At 40.2% G+C, this 24874-nt stretch overlaps 1 protein-coding gene across 3 annotated transcripts in view; it reads right to left on the bottom strand.

Moving 5' to 3' along the window:
• Positions 1 to 8242: 8242 nt before the first annotated feature.
• The window catches only part of LOC124262464 (melatonin receptor type 1A-like), a 97629-nt gene continuing 80997 nt past the window's right edge, over positions 8243 to 24874 (bottom strand). For all 3 annotated transcript variants that reach the window (XM_046696971.1, XM_046696973.1, XM_046696972.1), the window contains one exon: positions 8243 to 10383. In XM_046696971.1, the coding sequence (XP_046552927.1) occupies positions 9082 to 10242 (1161 nt within the window). In that variant the 5' untranslated portion in view covers positions 10243 to 10383 and the 3' untranslated portion in view covers positions 8243 to 9081. The remainder of the gene's footprint in view (positions 10384 to 24874) is intronic.

The following is a 24874-nucleotide window of genomic DNA, read 5'->3' as shown; positions in this document are numbered from 1 at the left end:
ACTCCTATTCACTCTGAAGGAGGGGTTAATGTGCAGTCCGATGACACTCCCGAGACAACAACTAGTGTTGTTCCTGGCATCCCTGTCAGCAAACAGCACCCTGTTCCTGAGAGCACTCCAGAGACAGTTCAAGTGCTCCCCTACAGAACTCGGTCCGGCCGTGTTGTGAAAGCAACAAAGCGATATGATGCATAGACTGTAAAGTGCTCATTCTCAAACGTTAAAGTTAATCCATTGAAGCTTTTAATCCAAGTAGGATGATGTTTTAGTTACGCCAAAGAACTCATAAATGGTTGAGTTGAGTTTCAGTTAAGTATCATCACTCAGTATTAGTATGGACTCTAGAGTGTTAAAGTGTGGTGATAAAGAAGCCTTTTCAACTCACTCAACGTTTAAAGTGCCTCTAGTCAACGTTTAGTTCTGGTAAAGTTTAAAGTTAATAACTGTTCATCTAAAGTGTTCTTTCTATTTTCCTTTTAAAGGAAAAGGGATGTTACGTGGTATGCAAGTGAACGCACTAATTGCGAGTTACGTCCCTTTGATATGTGTGCTACGTCATTAGATGGTGTAGTCAGCCATGATGTTCAAGTAAAAAAGGATCATCGTTCATCTCCTCTTTTGTTGTGCCTTGTTCTGAATCACTACACATAAACGAACACGTAACACTTTCTACTATTTCGGTTCTTAAAAGGCCAGAGATGAAAGTTATCTTGAGGAAGTGATATACGTTGTGCATTCAGTAAAGGTCAGTGCTTCTCTATATTAAGACATGTGCTACAACTCTACAGGCATATCCAGTCACCCAGAGAATGGTATAGAACGACCTGGAAAGAGATGACAAAACTTTATGGATGAGCAACTTCCTCATTGCCACTCAAACAAATCAATGACATGGAAAGTTTCTTCCAGAATCCTTAGCTTCAGTGTAGAATTTTCCAGCATTTTGTTCTTGTGTATATACACAGAAGTGACCATTGACTTTCATCTCACATTGCATCTCAAGTTACTAGAAGACCAGTAGTATTTTGTATGGCGATCGGTATTTCCTACCAGGCCTAGTTCCAAGTTGGATTACTGTTGATGATAGGTGAATATTATCATAACAGTCTTTATAAATTGCCATACTCACAGCTCTTGTATTATTATCCATACGAGTGAGGAGATTCCGTGTAATATCTTTTTGAATTTTGAAAAGAAAATTGGATTTTTTAAAATCTTTTTTGTTTTGATATTTGCACAGTGTGCAATTTATTGATTCTCGACGGTGATTGGTCGATGGTAGAGTTGTACATTTTCATTGGATGCCGGAAATACATTCACACCACTATGTTCATTCATAATATTTCATCGATTCATTGATGAATTGATCGTGCTGTAATCGCACTGATTCGACAATTTAAAAAAGACAGGATTTCGATTTTGTGGCTAATTTAATGCTTTATTTCATACTTCATTAACAATATGGCGTCGTTTACTTAACATGTTTTGTAATAAAATATTATCTAAAATTGATAAAATCGTATATAAATAAACATGGCTACCCTGTTAAAGTCAATGACCTGGACACGGTGGAAGGAGACATTACTGGACGTGTCACGAGAATAATACAACCACTAAATTCGTTTCACGTGTATGTGATGAACACTGAACATGGTGAAATGGGGGTCGCAAGGTATAGACTGAAAGAGTTGCCGGAAACGATATCTCACCACTTGCCTGAGAGTTTCATAAATGACTTACTGCAATATATGATACCCCCATTCGATAACAAAACGTTTGACAGGTTTGTTCCTGTTTTGGACCATGACATTAACAACTTTTTAGCTGCGAACGAAAACTGTTGTCGCCTGGGACTCGGACTAAATTTTGAGTTATCGTTCCTGACAAGGACACTGATGCGAGCCAAAACTAGGTCACAGTCCGTTTCAGCAAAATGTTAACAAATGTTCATAATTGTGTACCGTCGTCTTTAAAAACGGCTGACCATTCAGGACTGCGTTTTATTGTTCCCTTGCAGCTTTTCACTGCTCTATAAGAAGAAGGGGCAAGAAGTGGCCCAAAAACGTTGTGTTATACAATACATAAGAAGTTACCATCCATATACTTGTCTTATGTATTCACCAACTAAATGCCTAAAGAGTCTCTTACAGAATGGGAAATAAACAGAATAACCAAAGAGGTACGAGGCACGAAGTTCATTAATTTCACTTGGGACATATTTCCCGTAATCACTCGTATTCTCTAATTATGCTGCATCTGAATTTGTACTGCCATAGATAGGTCTTTGTACTGATTTGTGAACTTAGTTGATTTTAGAATACAATTGTAAATAACAGCACATTTTTGTTGTTTGTTGGTTTCATACATAGTCCTCTTACGGAATGAATCCTGGTTTAGTCTTAAGTATCAACTTGGGAATCACCAAATAGCAAAGTCTTTCCAAATGTCAAACAGAAAGGACATATATACAAGCTGTAAATCACCCATGCTCTACTACTCGAGGTAAATGATCTAATTAGGCGGGACAACATAGCGTTCGCACAATGTAATTGATCCCCAGATTGTAAATGCGCGGGTTTCAGGAAACCTAGTAAAAGGAAACAACCGATACTTTTAGCGACTGGAGCAATTCCATCAAAGGGCAGAAGGTGCAGAAGACCTACTTATGGCAAATAATACGCAGAGAGAGCAACGCGGATTTAGCCCTCCGTCCTAAAGTACACTTGAACCGAGCGTTATTCTGGACATCACACTGCAGTGGTTAAATCACGCTCAAGGTTTACCTGGCTTTGCCGACACATGATGCTGCTCCTTGTTCAACCAAGCGATGTATGTATCGCGTCTAACTATAGCTTTTAACCTTCAGATGCCCTATTTGTCATGTTTGCTTGTTATATCGAGGAGAGGCCAAGAGGAATGGACTTTCAGAGGCCCTGAAGGTCCAACTCTTTGACCACACGGCTGCCCCGCTGCCTCAGCGTGTAAGGTTGGATGGTTTGTTGTTTAACGCCGCGCTCAGCAATATTTCAGAAATATGGCGGCGGTGTGTTAATAATCGAGTCTGAACCAGACAATCCAGTGATCAACAGCATGAGCATCGATCTACGCAATTGGGATACGATGACATGTGTCAACCAGGTCAGCGAGCCTGACCTCGCGAGCACAAGTCAGCACAACGCCCAGTAAGTGAATATAATCTGTGTCCATATCTAAATTAAAACGTTTTACTGAAATACTTGTCGATCCTCACCAGACTCGAGCTGATTCTGTAATTGAGAGTCTGGGACGGTGGCCATGTGGTAAAGCTATTCCCTTGTGACGCCGATCTGGGTTCAATCCAGGTGTATGTTGAGCTCGTTGGTTGTTCTATCGAGTCGTAATGTATTGCTTTAGCGGCACTAATCTCCAAGGACTCACTCGTAGGAAAACACTCAGTTCAAACAGGAAATCCGGAAAACTTAGTCATCAGTGATTACTGTCTTCGTCGAATGAATCCATAACTCTATATACAAGCAGATCTCGCGTTCCAAACGGTCACGGTGAACTTTTAAGGAGGAAAATATTATTAGGAAATACAAACAAAACAGGAACCCGGGTCATGTGATTCGTAAAAGTTACGATTCCCATTGAATGATAAACATATAGATTACCACCAGATGTTGATAATACAACGTGGTCGCAGAAGGTCCCACGGCAGTCCTAAACACATGTAAAGTCAAGTCCATTGTTCACCTACAAATACATGGGAGCGTATGGTTCAAGTCAAAACAGTAAATTGTTTGGGACATACATGTTTTGTCCCTATGAAATTGTCCTCCACATATCTACAATTGCACCATTTGAAAGTCCTTGAACGTGGTAACCTTGATCTTTTGAGCAAGACTCGTATAACGGTCTTTGAATCGTTGGAGAAAAAACGTATACTACACTTCTTTTACCTAAAGAATTGTGTAATACGGACGTCTAAGACTGAAGTTTCTGCAATCTTGCCTCACACAAAGAGAAAGTTGACAATTGGAAAGCTCAAGCCATCCTACAGTTTTGTGAATAGTTTTGTTTGTTTGTTTTAAGCATATTTTATTAATGAGAAAAGGATTGGGTGCAAGTTATACCATTTAGAACACCCTCTCCGTAGTATATTCATATTATTTACATTCATTATACAAGATGGACAGACAAGAACAGAAAGATGGGAAGCAGTGGAACAATTGCAATAATTAAAAATCTTTTTGACTGACAAAATGTTTGAATTTTTTTGTATGTGAATAGTTTTCAGCGTAAATTCAGTCTCAAAAGTTAACCCACGATTGCATAAAGCAGGGACGTCATTAGTGAAAAACAGTAATACCTGAAACTGCATTGGTTGCGACACCATTCATTCCACTCCTTTATCATATAATCATCTACATCGTTGTAAGCCATTACACCACTCATCCTGAACACCCTGCGTGAAAATGTTGAAATGAGGAGAGATGTGTGATAGTAAAACTACGCTGGAGCTACACGTCTGCTGCTGAAGCAAGTTGTATCACTCAATAACAGGAGACCCGTGAACAGCCGGGTTACAATTAGTGTTCAGCAACCCGTGCTTGTCGTAAAAGACGTCTAGCGTGATTGGGTACACGTGGTCAGGCGCGCTTACCTGTGTCCCAGTTGTGTAGATCGATGCTCATGATGTTGGTCTCTGGACCATACAGCTGGAATAGTGCTGAGTGCGGCGTTAAACAACACACAAACAAAGAATCAACAACAAAGGGAGACAACTGACGCAGGTCCGTCCCAGGCAATATTGCAGTGATCGATGCTGTAGTTAATGTAGCATGCTTCGCCTCTTTGGTGTAGTGGACAGAGCATCTGCCTGGTGAGCGGACGCCTAGTATCGGATCCCCGGAGCTTCAAATCAAAAGGCGTATAAAGATGGTAATTGTAATCCGGCATGGCGCTCGCTTTTAAGGGAATTAATCAATGTCTGTGTGGAGGGGAGACAGTACATTGTGTCTATGTTGTTTATTCGTGTTTAACTACGGCATTGTCTCTCAGTGAGCTAGCACTATAAAACCGCAATTTGTCTTGCCTTATACAAGCAGACACATAAACGCACGCCTACCTCCACAACGCCATAACCCCGTGAAGATCCGGGTTTGAACTGATCTTCAGTAACCCATGCTTGACGTAAGAGGCGACTAACGGGATCGGGGGGTCAGGCTCGCTGACTTGGTTAACACATGTCATCGTATCCCAATTGCGTAGATCAATGTTCAAGCTATTGATCACTGGATTTTCTGGTCCAGACCCGATTATTTACAGACCGCCGCCATATAGCTGGAATATTACTGAGTGCGGCGTAAAACTAAACTCACTCACTCACGACGCCAAATAGGTGCAGTGATCATGAACATAACGCTAAACCCCATTGAACCTCACGTCACTCCGCAGTGACACTTTCATACAAGGCTGAACGCACAATTGCTAATAACTTCTGGAGAGGGACATGCGACCTTCCGCCATTGCTGGTATGCTATCATAAACTGTTTTGCTTTCAGCAAGAACATGTAACTATTATCAGATATCTATGTCAATACAAATAATTACAAACAAAATACTTGCAATTTCGTTGTTTATATCACAAAATAATACCCACATGAAATAGTTTATTGAAATGCAATAACATATAATAGACATATTACATGATATTGTCATAAATAACAGTAACAACAGTATTCAACTGGCAACGCAATGTCTCTGTAGCGAGACGCGGCTGCAGTCACTTCAGTGTCAGTCATTATAACCAGCGGGAAACAAGGGGTCGGTGAGAAGATAACAGCCGCAGTTGTTTGACTTGACAAATCCACCGAGTTACACGATGAACAAATCGAGTGAACAAATTTCTTTCTGAATATTTGTCAGAAGACAGGGCTCCTGCGAGAGCGAAATCATCCGCTATTCATTCCCATGAGAGGAAGAAGAAGAAGAAGAAGAAGAAGAAGAAGAAGCATAAGAAGTAGTTTGTCCAGAAACCTTTGTGAGACAAAAGTATTATGGATGTCAACTTCAATAGCGTAAAAGAGGTTGACATCGTTAATGTTTTGTCTTATACTTGAATACCAACTTCTATGTGAACCTCAAGAACCTCAGAAACCTTTAGTGTTTTTTCGTCATGTGTGTTCATACTGTGAGCAGTTATCTACAAACGGACTGCGATCTGTGTTCCACGAAACGGTTCCCGCATATGTTGGCATTTATGGCCACTCATGTGTAGAAAACAGATACTATTTCTCTACAGATGTGCTACATGTGTTTGTATACTGTTTGTTCGTTTTGCTATGGCCGTGTTATTGTTATATCACATTACAAATATCTTGGTGACGCGTGTCCTGTGTACAGCCCATATTTTACAAATCAGTTTGTTAACCAAAGTTGTTGGTTGCGGATAGTAGTTAGATGGGCGACGGCTTTTGGACTCCCAAGTGTGTGAGTGAGTTTAGTTTTATGCCGCACTCAGCAATATTCCAGCTACAGAGTGTATTAGGCTTCGGACCTAACAGACACTTAATACCTGTCACTCTCGTTTTTTAAGCGACTTTGTTCGAACTATGCCTCTTTTCACCTACGGTTCTATACGTCTCAGGGAGCTGAGAATGAAAAGGAGTGTCAAGTGATCCATCTACAGGGGTAGTAATGTTACGTTTTGAGCATACTTTAGGGTGTTGAATTTGCGCATTATAAATATTCATATCATCCGTTCATGATTTTGCTGATGGCCCTTTCGTTGTATGGAGAAGTACCGGGCATGTATGGTCGTGATTTCACGTACGTTAAAGAACAAGACCAGCATCACTTCTCCCCCATTCACCGTAAAAACTGAAGTATCGTCTGTAACGGCGTTAAGCTGAATCACTCACTAACTCAAGGGGGCGGCGGAGTAGCCTTAAATCGTTCGTCAGTCACGCCGAAGACCCAGGTTCGATTTCCCAAATGGGTACAGTGTGTGAAGCCCATTTCTGGTGTCCCCGACGTGATATTGCTGGAATATTGCTACAAGCGGCGTAAAACCAAACTCACTCACTTAAGATAACAGCATTATCTCACAAGTAAGCTCATTTAAATCAGAACATATTTTGGCATTTCCTCACTGAGTGTACGGGATTTACAAATACATTATTCATTGATAGAGTTCAACAATGTTGCAGTGTTTGTTTATTTTGTTTCTTGGTTAACGCAGCAGTAATTAAGCTATAATACAGTTGTCTACACATTTTTCAAACCGGAGCAGGAACAAATAGGTCCAGAACCAAATATGCCACTAAAACCCAAACGATCCAATACAATTTGTCTGCAGGATAACAACACTGGTTGTTAGGTATCTCTGAAGCCTATTCCGGCAACCCCATTTGGGTGAGGAAACAGTAACATGAATGGTACTGATTCGAGTGCGAGTGCACGTGTGTGTGTGAGCGCACGTGTGTATGTTTAGGTTTACCACAAGTGCCAGTCGACACGCAGCTGATGAAATAAGTTCCTTACTCGTCAAAACTATTTCACACCCGAAAATAATTAGTCATACAGCATGTTTAATTTGCAAGATGAAACGAAACACACTTTTACTTCCCATGGTCGGTTAAAGCAGTGAAACTATCTTCTATTTTGCATGAAACTTTAATGAAGATGTCCTCCAACTATAGATAATGAGTTCATCAAGGGTTCGGATGTTGGTGGATACACTGGTGTCCAGGAAACAGCATGGCTGTATATTATCATATGAGTGAGTGAGTTCAGTTTTACGCCGCACTCAGCAATATTCCAGCTATATGGCGGCAGTCTGTAAACAATCGAGTCTGGACCAGACAATCCAGTGACCAACAGCAAGAACATCGATCTGCGTAATTGGGAACCGATGACATGTGTCAACCATGTCAGCGAGCCTGACCACCCGATCCCGTTAGTCGCCTCTTACGACAAGCATGGGATACTGAAGATCAATATTCTAATCCGGACCTTCACGTGTATATTATCGTATGAAAATATAAACTGTTGAAAAGAGTTTGAAGCCAGGTAATATCAGAAGATCTGATTAACATGAAGCCTATTAGCACCTAACAGGAAAACTCGGCTGTTATTTTCTCAGTATTTCCCGCCTTTACTGATACACAAGAAATACCTGCAGCCATGTCAGGACCGTAAATCAACAGGTTATACTTCAGCAAGGCGCATAAGCAGCATTTGACAAAACACAAACACAAACTGAACCTTACAAAAGCCTGTCGTAAACACAGAACACCTACTGAGACAATGTATTTCAGTTGCATAATCAGGATGTAAACAGATCACGACTTGGTTCCAAATGACCAAACAGAATCGTAGTAAAAGGTCATTCAAATGTCAAAATATCACATTACATGTTACAGTTTGCAAAAGGTGATCATCCTATTGAAGCTCCGGGCAGGATATAGTGGTATTCTGGTGAGCAGTGTGCGGTTACATTGTGATGAAAACAATTATCTTTCCTGTTTTCCTCGTGCTATGAATGAGTGGAATAATCCTCTCTCCAAATTCTTTCCTGTTATTGATGGGTATAGAAAATATACTGCCCCACTGCATTTCCCAGGAGGATGATTCGTAAACGTCTAGATCATTCTGAGTAACAGGTTACCATCAGTTCACACAATGGTCTTAATGATATTAAGGGTCATTCATCTCCACAGAGGCGTTCATGCAAGGTTCTCACAGCATTGTATCACAGATGTCATGATTGTTTGACACTTTCACAGAGTGTTCCGATTGGGAATCTGTCACATAATATACTGTGTACTATTTTGTTAAGAGTAAGTAGCAGCACACCGCAATCTTGTTTTTGTGAAATCAACACACTTTCTTTCCAACGCAATCATTTGAGGTTTTCCATGCTGTGAATCTTCACGTCACCTTAGATATACGTCAGCAAATGAATTAGTCACCACTAGATCTGGGCGTTGGTTTAAGAGTCAACGCATGCTTACTGTTAGTTTGCAAGGGGATGGTTTCCTTGCTTCGTGGATGAATATGGAGGAAACAGTGACAGGCTGACCAGTGGCCAGGATGAGGTCAGGTGCTTGCTTCTTGGTCAATGCATGATGCTTCGGTGAATGACCACCCCGTTGTCATCAAGGGTGACATGTTATTTGCTTCCTGAACTTCGGCCATATTTTTCCTCTTGCACCTGCTCATGTAGATTTGCTTGAACACTCTTCGAAAGTTTTCCCCGAAGAGCAAGTAAATTAAACAGTTCAGTGAAAAGTTAAAGTAATAAAATGTCTCAAATACTCTCTGAAAAACAAGATCATGAATGGATGGCGCTTGATGATAGAAATAGTTTAATATCACGAGCTTGATCCGAATCACGTGACTGGGTGTGTGTAAAAAGAGGAATATGATGGACACAGCGAAAAGAAATCGGCTAACCTTGCCTTCTGGTGTGCTTGCAGATAATTTTCCGTTTCCATTTTGAGCCACAACGCGAAGACGCATTTTCCGTTTGTAAGCTTGAAGTGCACTGATCATTATGGCAAGAACAAGAAAAAACATGAGAATAGTGGGCAAGATAAGTGTCAGACAAGTGTCGACATAAGTCATTGAAAGTGCAATATTCTGAAATTTTTTGAGAGACTGGCATTTCGGATTTTCGTCTTTGACTATTCCAGTTGTCCACAGCGAAAATGAGTACAGTAAACAAGTAAATATCACCAATAAACAAATTAACATAATCGCCTTTCTCTGACTGCAAAATAACGGAATTCGCCAGGGTTGAGATATTCGTATGAAGTTTTCGATGGTTATAATCACTACAAACCATACCGACAGAAAACCACAAACGTAGCTCAGGAACACTGTCGTCTGGCATATTCCGTGGGTATTTAGGATGGGCACATGGACTCGATACAACCATACGACGAAGAGAGACAAAAGAAAACCAATATCGCTTATAGTTTTGGCTGCCAAATACAAACAACATGATGTCCCTCGCAGAGTCGAGCTCAAGAAGGTCCCAGCAGCCAAAACATTTCCACAAATTCCAAATGAACAAATCAAGGGAATGAGAACTGTCTGTAGTCGTCTCATTGTCACGTAAAAGGGTGACACGTCGGGATCACCTGCTGTTGTATCGTTGGCTCCAACCATTGTCACATCTTCAGTGTTTACTGCACTGGAGAGGTTAGAGACCTTTGACACGTTACTTAACACTGTTTCCAATATGGCGGCCATCATATTATGTCGTCTGCTTGTTGAGTGTCGTCTGCTGCCAGGATGGCGGAAGGCCTCTTCTCTGGGGGTCTTTCAGAGAAATGTGGAAATGTCTCCAGGACATCCGGCAGGGACGGTGCCATCGTTCAAACTAATTATCGGCTTCTGTAAAGAAAGAATAGTAGCCGTCAGATTGATGGTAGCTAAATCAGGCATCTTACCTAAAATGGGAACATCTTTTTACAATTACACATCTCATGGGGAAACTAATATATTACACCATGCAGACAACGGATTCAAAATATCTATACACGATGAAAAAAGGTAGGAGATATGGTGTTAGGAGGTGAAAGTACATACGCCAACTGCTGGCAAAGAAATTAAGTGATCTATGTGACAATATCAAGAAATCAAGCTACCGAACAAAACGATATTGTGATAGTGGAGAAGCACCTGCAGGATGTAGTGTGCCAATGTCAATGAGCCTCAGTTGTAAACGGATGGACATTATTTTCTTGAAACAAAGCGCTCAAATGCAATATATTTAACACTTAGGAATTAACAGGATTAAATGCAACGTTTACAGCGTGCGAAACGTTTACGTGCCATGGGCTTGTTGCAAGTGGGCATATATCGGAATATTGTTTCCCAAACCGCCGCTCTCAATCGTCATTAACGGTTTGTGAATCCGATACCTACAAACACGTAAGGCGATGATGGATGCACCATACAGCCCAGGACAGATTTGTCAGAACGATAGTATTAAGAAATCAGTTGCAAACTGCCACTCTCACGAGCGACTGGTGGCAACAGGCAACTGGTGGAAGACTTCGTGCCCCGACGGTGCGGAATCGTCTGGTCCGATGGCATTTGCAAGCACGACGTCTCCTTATGCCAAGCGTATGGTGCCAAAGACGTGATATTCAAGGGGGTTGACTGTTGTTTTGAACACACGAAAGTAAGAAAGAAAACCTAAAGAACATGTACTGCTTAAGTTACGAATCTTGACATTTTTGACGTAAAGCAAAGGGTCGCTAGCGTCTGATTCTATACTTCCCATAAAAAGTTTAGACTCACTAGTGTAAATATAGCCACTTACTTCAGGCAACAGTTCTAAACTAAATTTTGCAAAATATCCCATACTGTTTAAAGGTACTGTTTACACATGAACTGATGTATTGTAAAACAAATTCGTAACGTTGTGAAAAATTGGCGAATTCTTAAGAAACTTTTGCAGCAAAACGCAGCTGTTTACATGTACGATATTTGCACATGCTTTTCAGCAGTTCGATGCATGATCCTCGTGCAATTCATCTGCATAAGGTTTGCAGTCGGTTCCCCTAAGTTAGTGGAGAAATCAATATTCGATGTAACCATATTTATATAGATAGATAACATACAGTGAGTGTTTTAAGTGAGTCTAAACTTTTGATTGGAAGTATATTAACAGTCATTCATATATATCATTTACGTAGCCACTGATGTCTTTGTTCATTGACATTTGTTAATATATAAATGACACTGATTTATATAACTCCGTTAAAGGTTGACTTAGCGCACTTAACGAATCAAGGTGTTAAGTTAAGTTAAGTCCCCTTTGGTTATAAATACATATGTCCTGCCCTCATTACAACTGTCCGGATTAAAGGGGTCAAAGCGTTGGTTGGTATGTGTTTAACGCCGCACTTAGCAATATTCCAGCTATCTGACGGACAGTGATCAACAGCATGAGCATCGATTTAAGCAACTGGGATACCATGACATGTGTCAACCAAGTCAGCGAGCCTGACCCCCCGATCGCCTCTTACGACAACCATGGATTGCTGAAGACCAGTTCGTGGGTCTCAAAACTAAAGAGAATGTATTGTATTCACGGCAAGTATACTCTTACAAAATGTAACCTGAACTTTCAATTTGGATTGAAGTATAAACGTTAACAAACTTTTCAAAGACAGACATCTTATGAACCCTCCACGATTTCTCTTTATCACCACCCCTAAACACAACGCAGGAGATGCACGTGCACAACGCACTGGCCCCATACACGTGCATGGGGTGTCATTCTTTACTGTGACGACTTTCAAAACGGTTGATAAATCACAGTAGGCCATTAAGTTTGACAATCATCTTGCATCACACAGTTGCTAGAGTTTGTTTCTAGCCGTTCATGTTTTGTTTGAAAATGAAAATCGTACACATGCAAATTTTATGCCATACACCAATCATCTTTCAAGAGCGATTACTGTACAAACAACTATGGTCATAAGGAAGTGCAAGTGGTGATGCTCTCTCAAAACATTCATTATTATCATATCAACATTGATTGACTCCGATATATCTCCCATTTTTTTCAATCGTAAATTAAAAATGAAGTTTTTTTTAAGAGTTTCTGTTATAAACTGGATTTGGTGATAGTCTTTAGAGTCTCTAATCTTTGCCGTCTCGGTAAGATACGAAATCGTTTCATCACTATATTCGGTAAAATACGTGATAACAGCAACGACAACAACGGTTTCATAAAATTGCATGTACCAGGCAGTACATGGTTGAACAATATATTCCCCGACATTATGGCAACATATATTTTGTCGATCTTCCCAATATCTGGAATTCAATCTCCTTGTATCGCATCGCGTAATATGTACTATTTCCCTTAGCACTGGCGTAAGAGGTACCCAGTGCACAGAGAAGTGAAACGGAGCTTTCCAGGCAATATGGCGACAAACAAACTCTTCCCTTCTCAATGTCCGTCAGGTGTTTTTTTTCAAATGACAGACACAGTAGTAAGATAAATTTGTTATGGACTTATAGCTCCAGGAATAGGTTTTGATAGAGCCACTGTGCGACTGGTTTTTTTACATAGGGTACTTTAAATGGTAACCCCCAAGGCATAAGCCAACGCCTCTCTGTGCCCAGTAATTCTATAATGTGTATAATCGGATACCCCCACAGGGAGACCATCACAATTCGTCTACAATTGATTAATGTTCTGAGCGGAAACACGCCCACCCTGTCGGTAAGTTTAGTTGTATATCACTGCGGGATACATTGGAAGTAGGCTGCGAGTATTTGGCCTTTGATAGACTCGCTGTTTCGCGAACCCTTGGTGTCATCACTATTTTCGATTCATAAACAAATGATTATAATGTCGTCGAAATCGTACAAAGGGTATGGCCGTTTATTGATTATATGCCTCGTGAAATATGCTGAGGGTGATTTTCTATAATGAATTTCGATTGATGAACAATTTACTCTCCATAACGACCATGGACTTTGCAATCAAAGGCGATTTCCATTCCAAATAAATGCGACCAAATCCTTTTCATGTCCATCAAATATATCCGCTAAAAGCTGCGTGGATTGTCCAGTGCGGACTATATCATCAATCGGTGTTTATAGTGGGTGAGTGAGTTAAAATTTATTGTCACACGGTGTTTATCAGTCACTGTCAAATAGTGATGATTCCAAGTTTTGTGGTAGAGGTGAGCGTATCCTGTTCCACCAGTGGCTATCGCCATAAATATATGCAAAGGCTTCTCAACCTGAAAACACGGGAGTGTATGGTGCAAGAAAAAATAGGGACTTCCATCTGACATCCTTCTTGTTACTGATAGGTCAGTAGGTCATTTCTTAAAAGCATGACTGAGGCCTTGAATGTTAAAACACATCTGAAAAATCGAATTTCTTTATCATAAATTTTGCATACACGTTTGAAGGACGATGTTCAACCGAGCATTTTATGAAGGCGGACTGTCAATAACCAATCACTTCTTTGGGGTTCGAAGTCCTTTGACAAGCAATGTTCCGTAGGGCCTATTCCACTCTCCCTACAACCAGCAAACGTTTCTCGGAGCTTATTGTAACTAGGAATACCCTTTTACCACCACGTTCATTGGGGATAATTCAACCTGGAATCTGCTAGGCACAACAAGCATCGGTTTGACGGGTCCTCATCAACACGGAATCCCCTCGCTACCACCAGCATTGGTTTCCGGGGGCCTAATCGATCACGGAGGCCCCTTGTTACAACCAGCATAGGTGGGTCGGGGTCTATTGCAACCAAGAATCCCCTCGCTACAACCAGCATGGTGTTGACGGGCCCTCTTTCAACTCGGAATTCCCTCGCTACAACCAGCATAGGTTTCACGGGGCCTATTCGATCACGGAATCCCCTCGTTACAGCCTGCATAGGTTAGTTGTTTTACGGGTCCTCTTCCAGTTCGGAATTCCCTCGCTACGTGCTGCTCGATGTTATTCTAAGCCGGAATATTGACCGCCTCCGTGGTGTAGTGGTTAGAGCGTCCGCCCGGAGAGCGGAAGGTCGCGGGTTCGATCCCCGACCGCGTCATACAAAAGGACGTTAGAATATGGTACTTGTTGGTCCCTGCCTGGCGCTCGGCATTAATGGGTACAACAAGGACTGGTCGGCTCGGAATCAGTATAGTGTGTCTGAGTGGGGTATTCATGCTTCACTGCGGCGTGGTATCTCAGTGGGTTAGCACTATAAAACCAGCTTACGTCTGGCCTAGTACAAGCAGCCGCACATACGCATACACACGCATGCACGTCGTCGTATGAACGAAATATTCTCAAGCACGACGTTAAACCCAAGTTCACCTCACCTCACCTCTAATGTAACTAGTAGCGTGTAACACAATTCTGTTATTTGTGTTCCGAAATAACCACTGTTGTTTCAACTTTGGGATATCTTGAAAGTTGTGAAGTAAGCGTATTTTAAATAGCTGACTCTTACGAAAATCAAAGAAACTAAGCACCAAGCTTTGTGAGTACTGACGTCAGTAATCCATCAAGGATGCTCGGACTTGGCCTGTGTGCACTTGCCTCAGAGACAGAACGCTAGACTTGAAACCTTGGCGAAGAAACATAATATAAAAAGTGGATTATCGAATATCAGTCAACTGAGTGTATATGAGATTCGTTTTCACATCGCTCCCAAAACTAAAAAAAGGACAATGTTTTTGCAATATATTTTTACCACAATGGCAACGCTGATAAAGACACTTCATCACTTGGCAGTAAAGGGCAAAATAGTTCTAAAACATGTATGTCTGGTCATCATGTGCTCTAGTTGATTTTGAAGACTGATTTTGAGTTATCCGTTGATACTGCTATTATAGTATTTTTTTCCTTTTGCCATGCCACTAGGGAACCTGTTCCTGTAGACAATCAGACTAATGATCCTCGGGCATGGTGCCAAAGCCGATTGTGTAGGAATCGACACCAAAGACAATGTACCGTCGAAAAACAGAAATCATACCTCTTGTCATCCAGCGTAGTAGATAGATTGCCATCATTTCTATGGACGCAATTGCTTGCAGCTGAAGGAAGATATCAACAGTGCTTGGGACCAAGCAGGAAGATATAAATTGTAAATCCCCTCGGTCCCTCTTTGGGTGGCATAGCGTTTGCTACTAACGATCTCTTGATGTCTCTATATTGGATTGTGAATTTTTCAAATGTCATTGCTCTCAAACTAACATACACTATGTGATATTCTAGCAATTGTACATATACATTTGCGAACGAGTGAGTATTCCAGCAATATCACGGCAGGAGACACCAGAATTGGGCTTCACACATTGTACCCATGTGGGGAATTGAAGCTGGGTCTTCGGCATGACAAGCGAACACCATGTAAAATATAGGGGACAAAACCATTTCCACATACAAAATACATGTCTGCTAAAAGCCGTTCGATCATACAATTCCGCCTAAACCGTTTTACGAGTCACTATGAAATATCAGCCTCCCGCACATACACCCACCTATAGAAATATAATAGCCTTGGGTGCAACGTTAAACCCCAGCTCATCATATAGGATGAACTAGGGCGAGGGTTCTACCGTCCAAAAAGCGTTGTAAATTATATTAAGGAGTACCAGCTTCCTGTGGGGAGAAAGCCTGAGGGATGAAGATTGTAGAGGTTCACCACACTTGTGAAACTGTCCGCATATCCCAGACATAGACAGACAAATGACCAATCTTGGATTTACTTCAGAGAATCCTGGGATCAGTACGAAACACTTCTGCACTGAGAATAACAACATATTCCTCCGCTAAGAGGAAACCCTATGTGTGTTCCATACTAATTTAAAGAAATCACTTTTCAAAACAGATGTATTTCCCTTTCGCTGACATACGTCCCGTTCGGATGTCACCTGTTGGGAAGGATATTCTCACATTTGAACACCTGGCATTATCAGTATTTAATTGTTATACATAAACACATATTCGGAATCATTCCATCAACTCTATTCATATGAATATGGAAATTGTTCTGTGCTGTTATTTCGTAAACTGTACTTTAGACACAGACTATTGTGAGTGGCCGTATTTATGTAAGTGGCGCTTAACAAGTGCGCAGCCTATAATATGATCTGAACTAGTTCCTTGATAAAAAGAATGTTACACATTTCATCCCTGGAGTTCTTCGTAAAGGCGATCGGCATGTCAACACTAATCACGCCTGAGAAATGTTGTCAGGGAAAATCCTACATTCTGTGATATAATCAAAGTCCTGGCTAATAGAAAATGCCATGGAATGAGAAGATCCATTGTGAACAACTTCCATTGCGCCATACGCAGTAGTTCAAGGATACAAGACCTCATCATCAGGCACAAGCTTAGCTCAGGTTATCGAACTGGTATTGCGGTCGTTACCGGACTATTTAAGGAAGTGACGCCTTAGACTGGTCGCAAACACAGCCATCAATCGCAATTACATTACGGATTTCATGCTTGTTATTGTAGTCAGGTCGTGAAATGCTGGATAAGACCCACTTTTCCTTATAGGTGAGCGGAAACTCCGCAAGCTGGTTGAATGAAGAGTGGGATTAATGCCCAGTTACTGTGTACTAGATCCAGCCTTTAAAGTTTGATTTTCGACAAGGCTTGGTAGTATTTCATCACATTAATTTCACTTCAGACATTTTGTTCTGTTTTATGTTTTAGACTTTTAAACAGACACAGTTTATTTTAAATAGTGTAAGTTTGGTTATTCTAAAACTGTTAAAAGAAGCGTATGACAATGATTTCTCAGCTTCGAATTCAGTAAACAGTTGTCCTCAAAATGAAAGTCTGTAGGTCGACCATATTTTGTTGACTGCATGAATTTTGCAGTCGAAAGATATTTTCATCGGAAAACTGAATTCTGGAAGTTTTTCTCGTTTCACTTCTGATTGTACGTCTTAAAAAACTAAGTCATCATTGCGACTACACGTTAAAACTACATGCATTTTTAGTGTTTAGTTTTGGTCTTATTTTGGATCAGATGAATTGGGAATTTGTATTCTGAATTTATGATATGAAGCTCGATTGTTTTCATTGAGCATGGCATGGTTCAAAGGTGGCCAGTTCTAATCCGGAGCATCACTGGTTTCTCGACAATAGTAGTATCAGTAAAACAAATAGTGTCCATGTATGCGTGTGATGTGCACAGATTAATATTTTTCCTTATCGTCTCTGGTGAGATCCCGTCAAACATGAAACTAGCTACGGCAAATATTTGCCTTGCTTTTGCATGTGTTTGTGACTGATGCAAGCGATGGGACAGTATACTCATCTTTTTTAGAACGCCTTGTATATTCACTTTTTGAGAGTTAGCCATAGATGCATGGTTCTAACATAGAATCGTACCTTGACCTTTAACAGCGATTTTTGTCATTAGAGGAATATATTGTCGCCTTTGGTAAGATACTTAACGATAAAAATCAGGATCAATTTAGACGAGTTCAATCACTCGCTCACTTACACCTATCACTCACATATACTCCCAATACAGAGTAGCATGTTTATTGAAATGCTTTTGTCGCTCTAACTATAACGCTTCACTGGAGGTTTAACGACGTAAAATGTTTTTCACTGACATGTCGGCTCGCATGTGTGTGACTGCCTTGCACTCTAAATGCTTTACACTTTCTGGTATTGCTGAGCGGACTCAAAAGGCACAAATGAATTATAACCGTTTTTTAACGTTTCCTTGTTCCCCGGATCCGCAAAGCAATTAGTATCTCATAGACCATTACGTTGATACATACTAGTACTCAAAGTTCTCTGGGAATATTATACTGCTGCATTAACAAATATTGTTTGATTTTCAGTGTCCCAGGAGAGCTCTGTGTTATGACTGAACATAATAGCAGTTTTGAGTGCAATTGTGTCAATATAAAACCTCAGCGCCAGAGAGGAACCAGTCTCGATTATCCAGCATAAAGCAACATAACGTAAATACATGGATGGATCATAATGACACATGGGGTCAACACGGATATTGAACAAAATTACATAATGATGACTGAAATACGGAAGTGACTTCTTTGTTATCATATTGAAAAGCTGTGGATGGTAGGACATTTGAAGGAGAGCTCATTTTTATGTTGTCCAAAATGACCATTTCAACTTCTCTGCAAAAACGTTTTGTCATTTCCATCATTGGATGTTTTCTTTCAGAATACCTTTTTATATAACTTACAGGGAATTGATAGTTTCTGATTCTTCATCTGTTTCTTTCTTAACTTAACCTTATTTACACTTCATTTTCTTCCTTGAAACCACGGAAAAATACTTTGTTCTCGATGCACAACACGGAATACCCCAATTTTGAGACGGAAACGTAATCTTGGGGAAATCAATTTCGACAGAGAATTCAACCGTTAATGCGCAAAGGGCTATGGTCTCACAGATAAACCTCTTCAGTTTTAATACTAACAAGTTGCGCCCAACATGTTGTTGAGCACAGAGGCACTTTAGCATGTGTCATATCATCCACATAGCATCATCATCATCCCCATTGGACTTTACGTAGCCCTGATTAAATTTTCATTGATCACGTTCACCGACATCATTGGCCTGAAAACCATGGCATTATACTAAACACTGAATTGCTCACATATATACATCAACTGATATATCTGAATTTTAAACCAGTCGGTGGGAACCCAAAGATACTCCAAGGGCACATGCAAAGATTTAGACATCACTGAAATCATCAAGTTACCTCAACCAAGCGGCAATATATTGCTATGTTTGACTGCAAACTGTAATATTGAATTTCAAACTCTTATTTTTAGCATTTTCAGAAACCTAGGATATCTTACCAAATGTCGTTTTCTTAATTAATCTTGAGACGATATTACTAACTGAAATTAGATCATGAAATACAAAGCTGCCCTTTGCATATCTCCCTAGAGGTCGTTTCAGTTCGATTCTAACACAGAATTAAAGCTAATGAAAAACCAAACCCCCGATCGTGTGTTGTTGGATTGGTTCTAAGTTACAACTAGAATACAGATAAGAGTCGATTTAATCCAGCAGTACTTCAGGCATAAAAACTTAAAACAAAGTTATGTTGTATTGGAAAACAAAACCCGCTTCTGTGAGGTGAAGTGACATGTGGTTTAACGAAGCTTTACTCAAAAGTTACCAAGTTTACTGAAATGGATATACACATGGGCCTGCTAGTTGAGTCATATGAGGGTCGCCTGTCAAAGTGGCTTTGATTTATTACCAGATGTTTGACTTGTTCCTTGCCTAGCAAGAGAGACAATACTATATAATGAGCGTTTCACACTCATATATTCCATATCTGTTTTCTCAGAACAGACATTAATCAGTGGGTTGTCGGACCCACTTTCGATTGTTTTAAAGCTACCGTCGTCTTAAAGCTTGATCGTAATAGCGCTGTCGATAAACGAACAACTTTTGAACATACTTACTATAAGAGAGGCATTTAGAAGTTTCAAGTAAAAGACAAAATATTATGGATGTAAACTTCGTCTTTATTCTATACACAGTTTTGGGCTTTTCCTTGCTCCTTCGTCGGGTTAATCAGGTGGCCCAGCACAGTGGGTTTGTTTCGTCCTATTTATTGCTGCTTTGACGGCTGCATATTCTGACACTAAGTACACATTGTACTGATAGATAATATTTTGAGCAGGGTTGTAACAAACTCAATCCAAAACGGTAAAGTTAAAATCAAATATATAATTTAAATAGTTTTATATAATCTTGTGCTCGATTTATGTTTAATGTGCTAATTAACATGAATGTAACACACCACGACACGTGTAGCTTGCGGCAGTGTAGACAATTCCATTCCATTTGGAAAACTTTACGCCACGATATTTTATAAGTTTCTTGTCATTGTAAGCTGCCTTTCGCAACAATAACATGTCAGAAATCTTTTTGTCATTTTTGAAAACATATTAAACTAGTTATTCAAACTAATTAAAAAACTGAAATATAATCGTGAAAAATGTTCATGACGACAAGAAAGTTGATGTTTCCATGTCTATGTCTACGAATATAATAGCAAGGATACCGAGTGAACGCAAATAGGTGAGTGTATCCTGCCCGCAAACAGCACCAGTCACCAACACGTGTAAAAGCAAGCAGATTAGTCTCCTACAAATGCGGGAACACACACATTATATTTCCCTTGAACCGAGATCAAACAGCAAGAGTCTTATGACGATGTTCGTAAGAAGTGAATGATCTAGTGTACCGTCCAAGGTATGGAATATGGACACTAACTAATTGAATTATGCTTGGTTAGGGAAAGATGAATACATTCCTGTTGTAATATTTCTTGGTGTCTAGCTGGCCTCAAGTTCAGACACATAAATCACTAGAAGATAATTTGACAATTATTGAATGATATCAGATCATTAATATACCCTTTAACATCCATTTCCCTTGCTTCCGATTTATGTGAATGAAGGATCAGTTCGTGTAGCTGAGGAACACAGTTGGTACAATGGGCGGCCAAAATGTCATGCAGTAAATGTTAAACATAATTATATCAATGAGAAAGTCCTTCTCATTATTTATAATAACTGGCCTGAACCTCCGATGATATGTAGCAACAACTTGTCTCGCCTCATTTAGAAGCAAATGCCTAGATCCACGCCATAAGTATTTTCTCACATTTCTCATATGTACAACGTGTCAAACGTTGTCGCCGCATTGATGTCATTTCAAACATGAAACTGCAAAAGTTCAAGTGAATCCTTTGAGTCTTGAGAAGTCACATGGAATAGACTTTTTCTGACAAGAAAGAAATACTTTTCCTTCACTGAATTAAGGGCATTGGTTTGTCTTTCATACACGGATACCTCTATTTGGACGGATATGATATTGAGTAAAACTGTGGAAAAGACGTGTCTTCAAGCTTTAAAGCATCCACTCAAATATGATAGTGGTGACACATACTTTGACTTCATAGTTAACAAATGGAATTATGTGATATGTCAGTTATACCAAATTCAACACTCCACATGGGTACAATGTCTGAAGCCCTTTTCTGGTGTCCCCCGCCGAGATATTGCAGGAATATCCCTAAAACCTAAACTAAACTCACTCACTTACCCAAGTTCAACCGTTTTATATGGTGGTATTTACATAATATAGTTATCTGATGCCTTATCAGTGGGAACTACAACAGAGTTCTGATGTAGGAAAGGCGGACTTTGGATCACGAATGTCTGTTCTTCCAATGAGTACAACACAAACTGACATTCCACAGAATCATCGTCATTTTGGTCAGTTGGTTCGTACAAGCTTTGTGATTATAGATTTACGATCCTATTTGGAACCAAGTACACCCGAATAAATCTCAGTGGTTGCTTTTGTATGCAATAGAGACGTCACCTGTCACCGAATGACAATTTGGTTGGTGGCTCTAGACAGGAACTCTTCGGGGGATTTACATGAAGAGCTGTCAAGTCCTGGTGTGAAGACTCGATGGTCATGGCATGGCTCGGGATAGCCGTGTACGTCATATTGACCAGAGACGTTCTGGTGTAAACGTACCTTATTAAAAAAGAATATGGATCGGTAATCCAGCTAAATGGCTTATGTAAATACCCCTCCATAACAAGTATTTGGAACTGGATCTACTTAAACACAAAGAGTCATAATGGGAAAACTGTGTGGGTAACACTGAAGTAGGCGGAATTCCTGGCAAAAATAACTGAGTATTATTTTGATTAGCTGAGTCGTAAAACTATTAGATTTAGAAATAAATAGGGGGACAGATTTCAAGACTATTAAGCGTTTCCGCAAAGAACCGAATTTATATAAAACCCCTTTACATAATGATATAAGCGACTGAGTCACACTTAGTGTCATATTTAGTGTGAGATATTCTAAAAGTCTGCATTCTTTGTTCGACATGCGTATGTTCATTACCATGTTCGGAATCGAACTAGGATCATTGCGTCGTGCTACCCGCGGAGGCCAAGTCAGAATTACACAGTTTGGGGGATGGGGCTTTATATCCAAACAGTTGCATATATCTGGTCCTAATGTTCGCTTCTAAGTAGATATTCATGCATCTCATGTCCTCAGAGCAGATTACTAAGTCAATGGCCCTATTAGCAATGGTCCGATACCGCATGGCAATTGCTGTTTAATCTCGTTATGTGTTATTTCGTATCTCCTGGCATCTTCCCGCGTTCACCGATAACTACAAACATGTTTAGCAAATTCAGTATATTAAATATACGTACCAGTCTAGGATAGACAGCCACCACCACCAGCTTGTTGTAAATAACAATCTAATTAGGTCAGAGTTTCAGGCTTTGATGTATGTTTGACTGTCAGTGCGGGCCGCCGCTAGGTCCAGTGATTTAATGTAATACCTTTTTGTTCAATATTGCAAGGATCATTGTACCTAGTTCAGCTTGACGTTTGAATGAATGTGAGTTGCGTTAATAGAGTACTTTCCTGAGAGGGTACGTAAGTCCCAAAATTTTCAAAGTCAATTTAAACTTAACAGGATGTTTAAACCTAGTATTCTTGTTATTTTAATATTGGCTAACATTTCTTACAATCGCCAGCAGCAGAAGGGATGGTGTAACTCCAACTAGGGTCCATGCAGGTAGCAAAGGTACTGTTAGTCCCCATGGTCCCTAGTATGGTGATCTACCTTCTGTTGTTTGCGATATATAGCCTGTTTTTATATTGTATTGTCCAAATAGTGCTATTACTTTTAACTTTCCACGCTAGTTTTAATTCATACTGTGATATTCTAGTTGTTTTACTGTCCTTCGTCGACAGGTTTTTACAATATACATATATTCCATTTCAATGTCAAATATGTTCTCGTCACGATATGGCTGAAATATTGCCGATGTGACGTTAAATATTGACTCACTCACTCACTAATAGAGTATTTCAGTTATATCACAGCAATCAGCTTGATGTTTTGTTTGCTGTTTAACCCAGTACTCAGCAATATTCCAGCTATATGGCGTCAGTCTATAAATAATCGAGTCTGGACCAGATAATCCGGTGATTGACATCATGGGAATCGATCTACGCCGCTTGATGTTGGAGAGAAGCCAAAGGGTGCATGTCCCAGACGTTTACCACTGTGGTAAACCCTACGATAACGGCTATGGTGCCGACAGACCTAGATTCATAATGAGGCTGGGATTCGAACCCACGATAACTCTTTTAAATGTATTTTCCATGCGTGCGGTATGGCCACACCACGCACCTATGACGCCCTTTGTCCCCGTGCCATGATGTAAATCCAGAATACACACATTCACGCTCAGAGTGAGTGAGTGAAGTAAATTTAAAGCCACGTCGGCAGTATTTCATCTAGACTAACAACTAGTCTCTGGCATGAACATATAACAGAAAACAACAGTTTACAATAACAAAAGTACAATGAAAGAATGAAAGGGAGCCCTGAGACCTTCTTCATATTCAGACCTGAAACTGTGGAAATCTAGACTTGCCACATATTCTAGACTTGTTCGGGTTTTCTTGGATACATTTGTTTCAGGGTCTGTATTGCAGACTATATTTCATCCATGTCATGACTATCGAAGATTACTAATAAATACATTTAGATTACATAAAAAACACAGGACAAAGGCTAGTAAAACAATATTATCACAAAATTATTTTGGAAACTAATGCGTAACAATAAAAATGTAGTACAGTTCAGTATGTAAACGGGTTATACATCACCAGCAGCCAAAGCTAGTTCACCACACTAGGGACCATGAAGACTTTACACTGTGAAACGTTACACGTGAAATGTGAAAATATATCGTTCCACAGCAAATATAGCATGTGCATTGTAACATTACACTGTACAATTTATGCATGTACTTAGATAAGCTATCATTATCTTCATATGGAGTATACGTATTCATACCCATGAATAGATGAATAATTTATGGGATAATAGCGGTGAGTTAATGAAACCTATTCTCATGGCATATTTTTATAAACTCGGGGTGCTAAATTTCCTACTTGTTATCATGTTTTTCAGACAAATGCTCATGATGTATCCGTACTATGGAATGATTGTAGCCGAGCGTTGTTAGGGCTGTGGAAATAGTTCTATTGTTTCGAATCGCAAAGTGGCACTTTTTTCTACTTATGTATTTATTACCATGTTCATGAAACTCCCAGAGCGGCAAGGGAATACTTGCAATGAGGAAACTCCAGATTAGAATTGGGTCTTCAGCAACCCATGCTTATCGTAAGAGGGACCGCCTCCGTGGTGTAGTGGTTAGAGCGTCCGACCGGAGAGCGGAAGGTCACGGGTTTGATCCCCGACCGCGTCATACCTAGAGACGTTAAAATATGGTACTTGCTCGTCCCCGCCTGGCGCTCG

The sequence above is a fragment of the Haliotis rubra genome, unplaced genomic scaffold, assembly GCF_003918875.1.
Source record: "Haliotis rubra isolate DU_JTF1 unplaced genomic scaffold, ASM391887v1 Scf84, whole genome shotgun sequence".
Classification (NCBI taxonomy): Eukaryota; Metazoa; Mollusca; class Gastropoda; order Lepetellida; family Haliotidae; genus Haliotis; species Haliotis rubra.
Note: the sequence above shows the minus strand (reverse complement) of the source record. Positions and strands in the feature narration are given on the sequence as shown.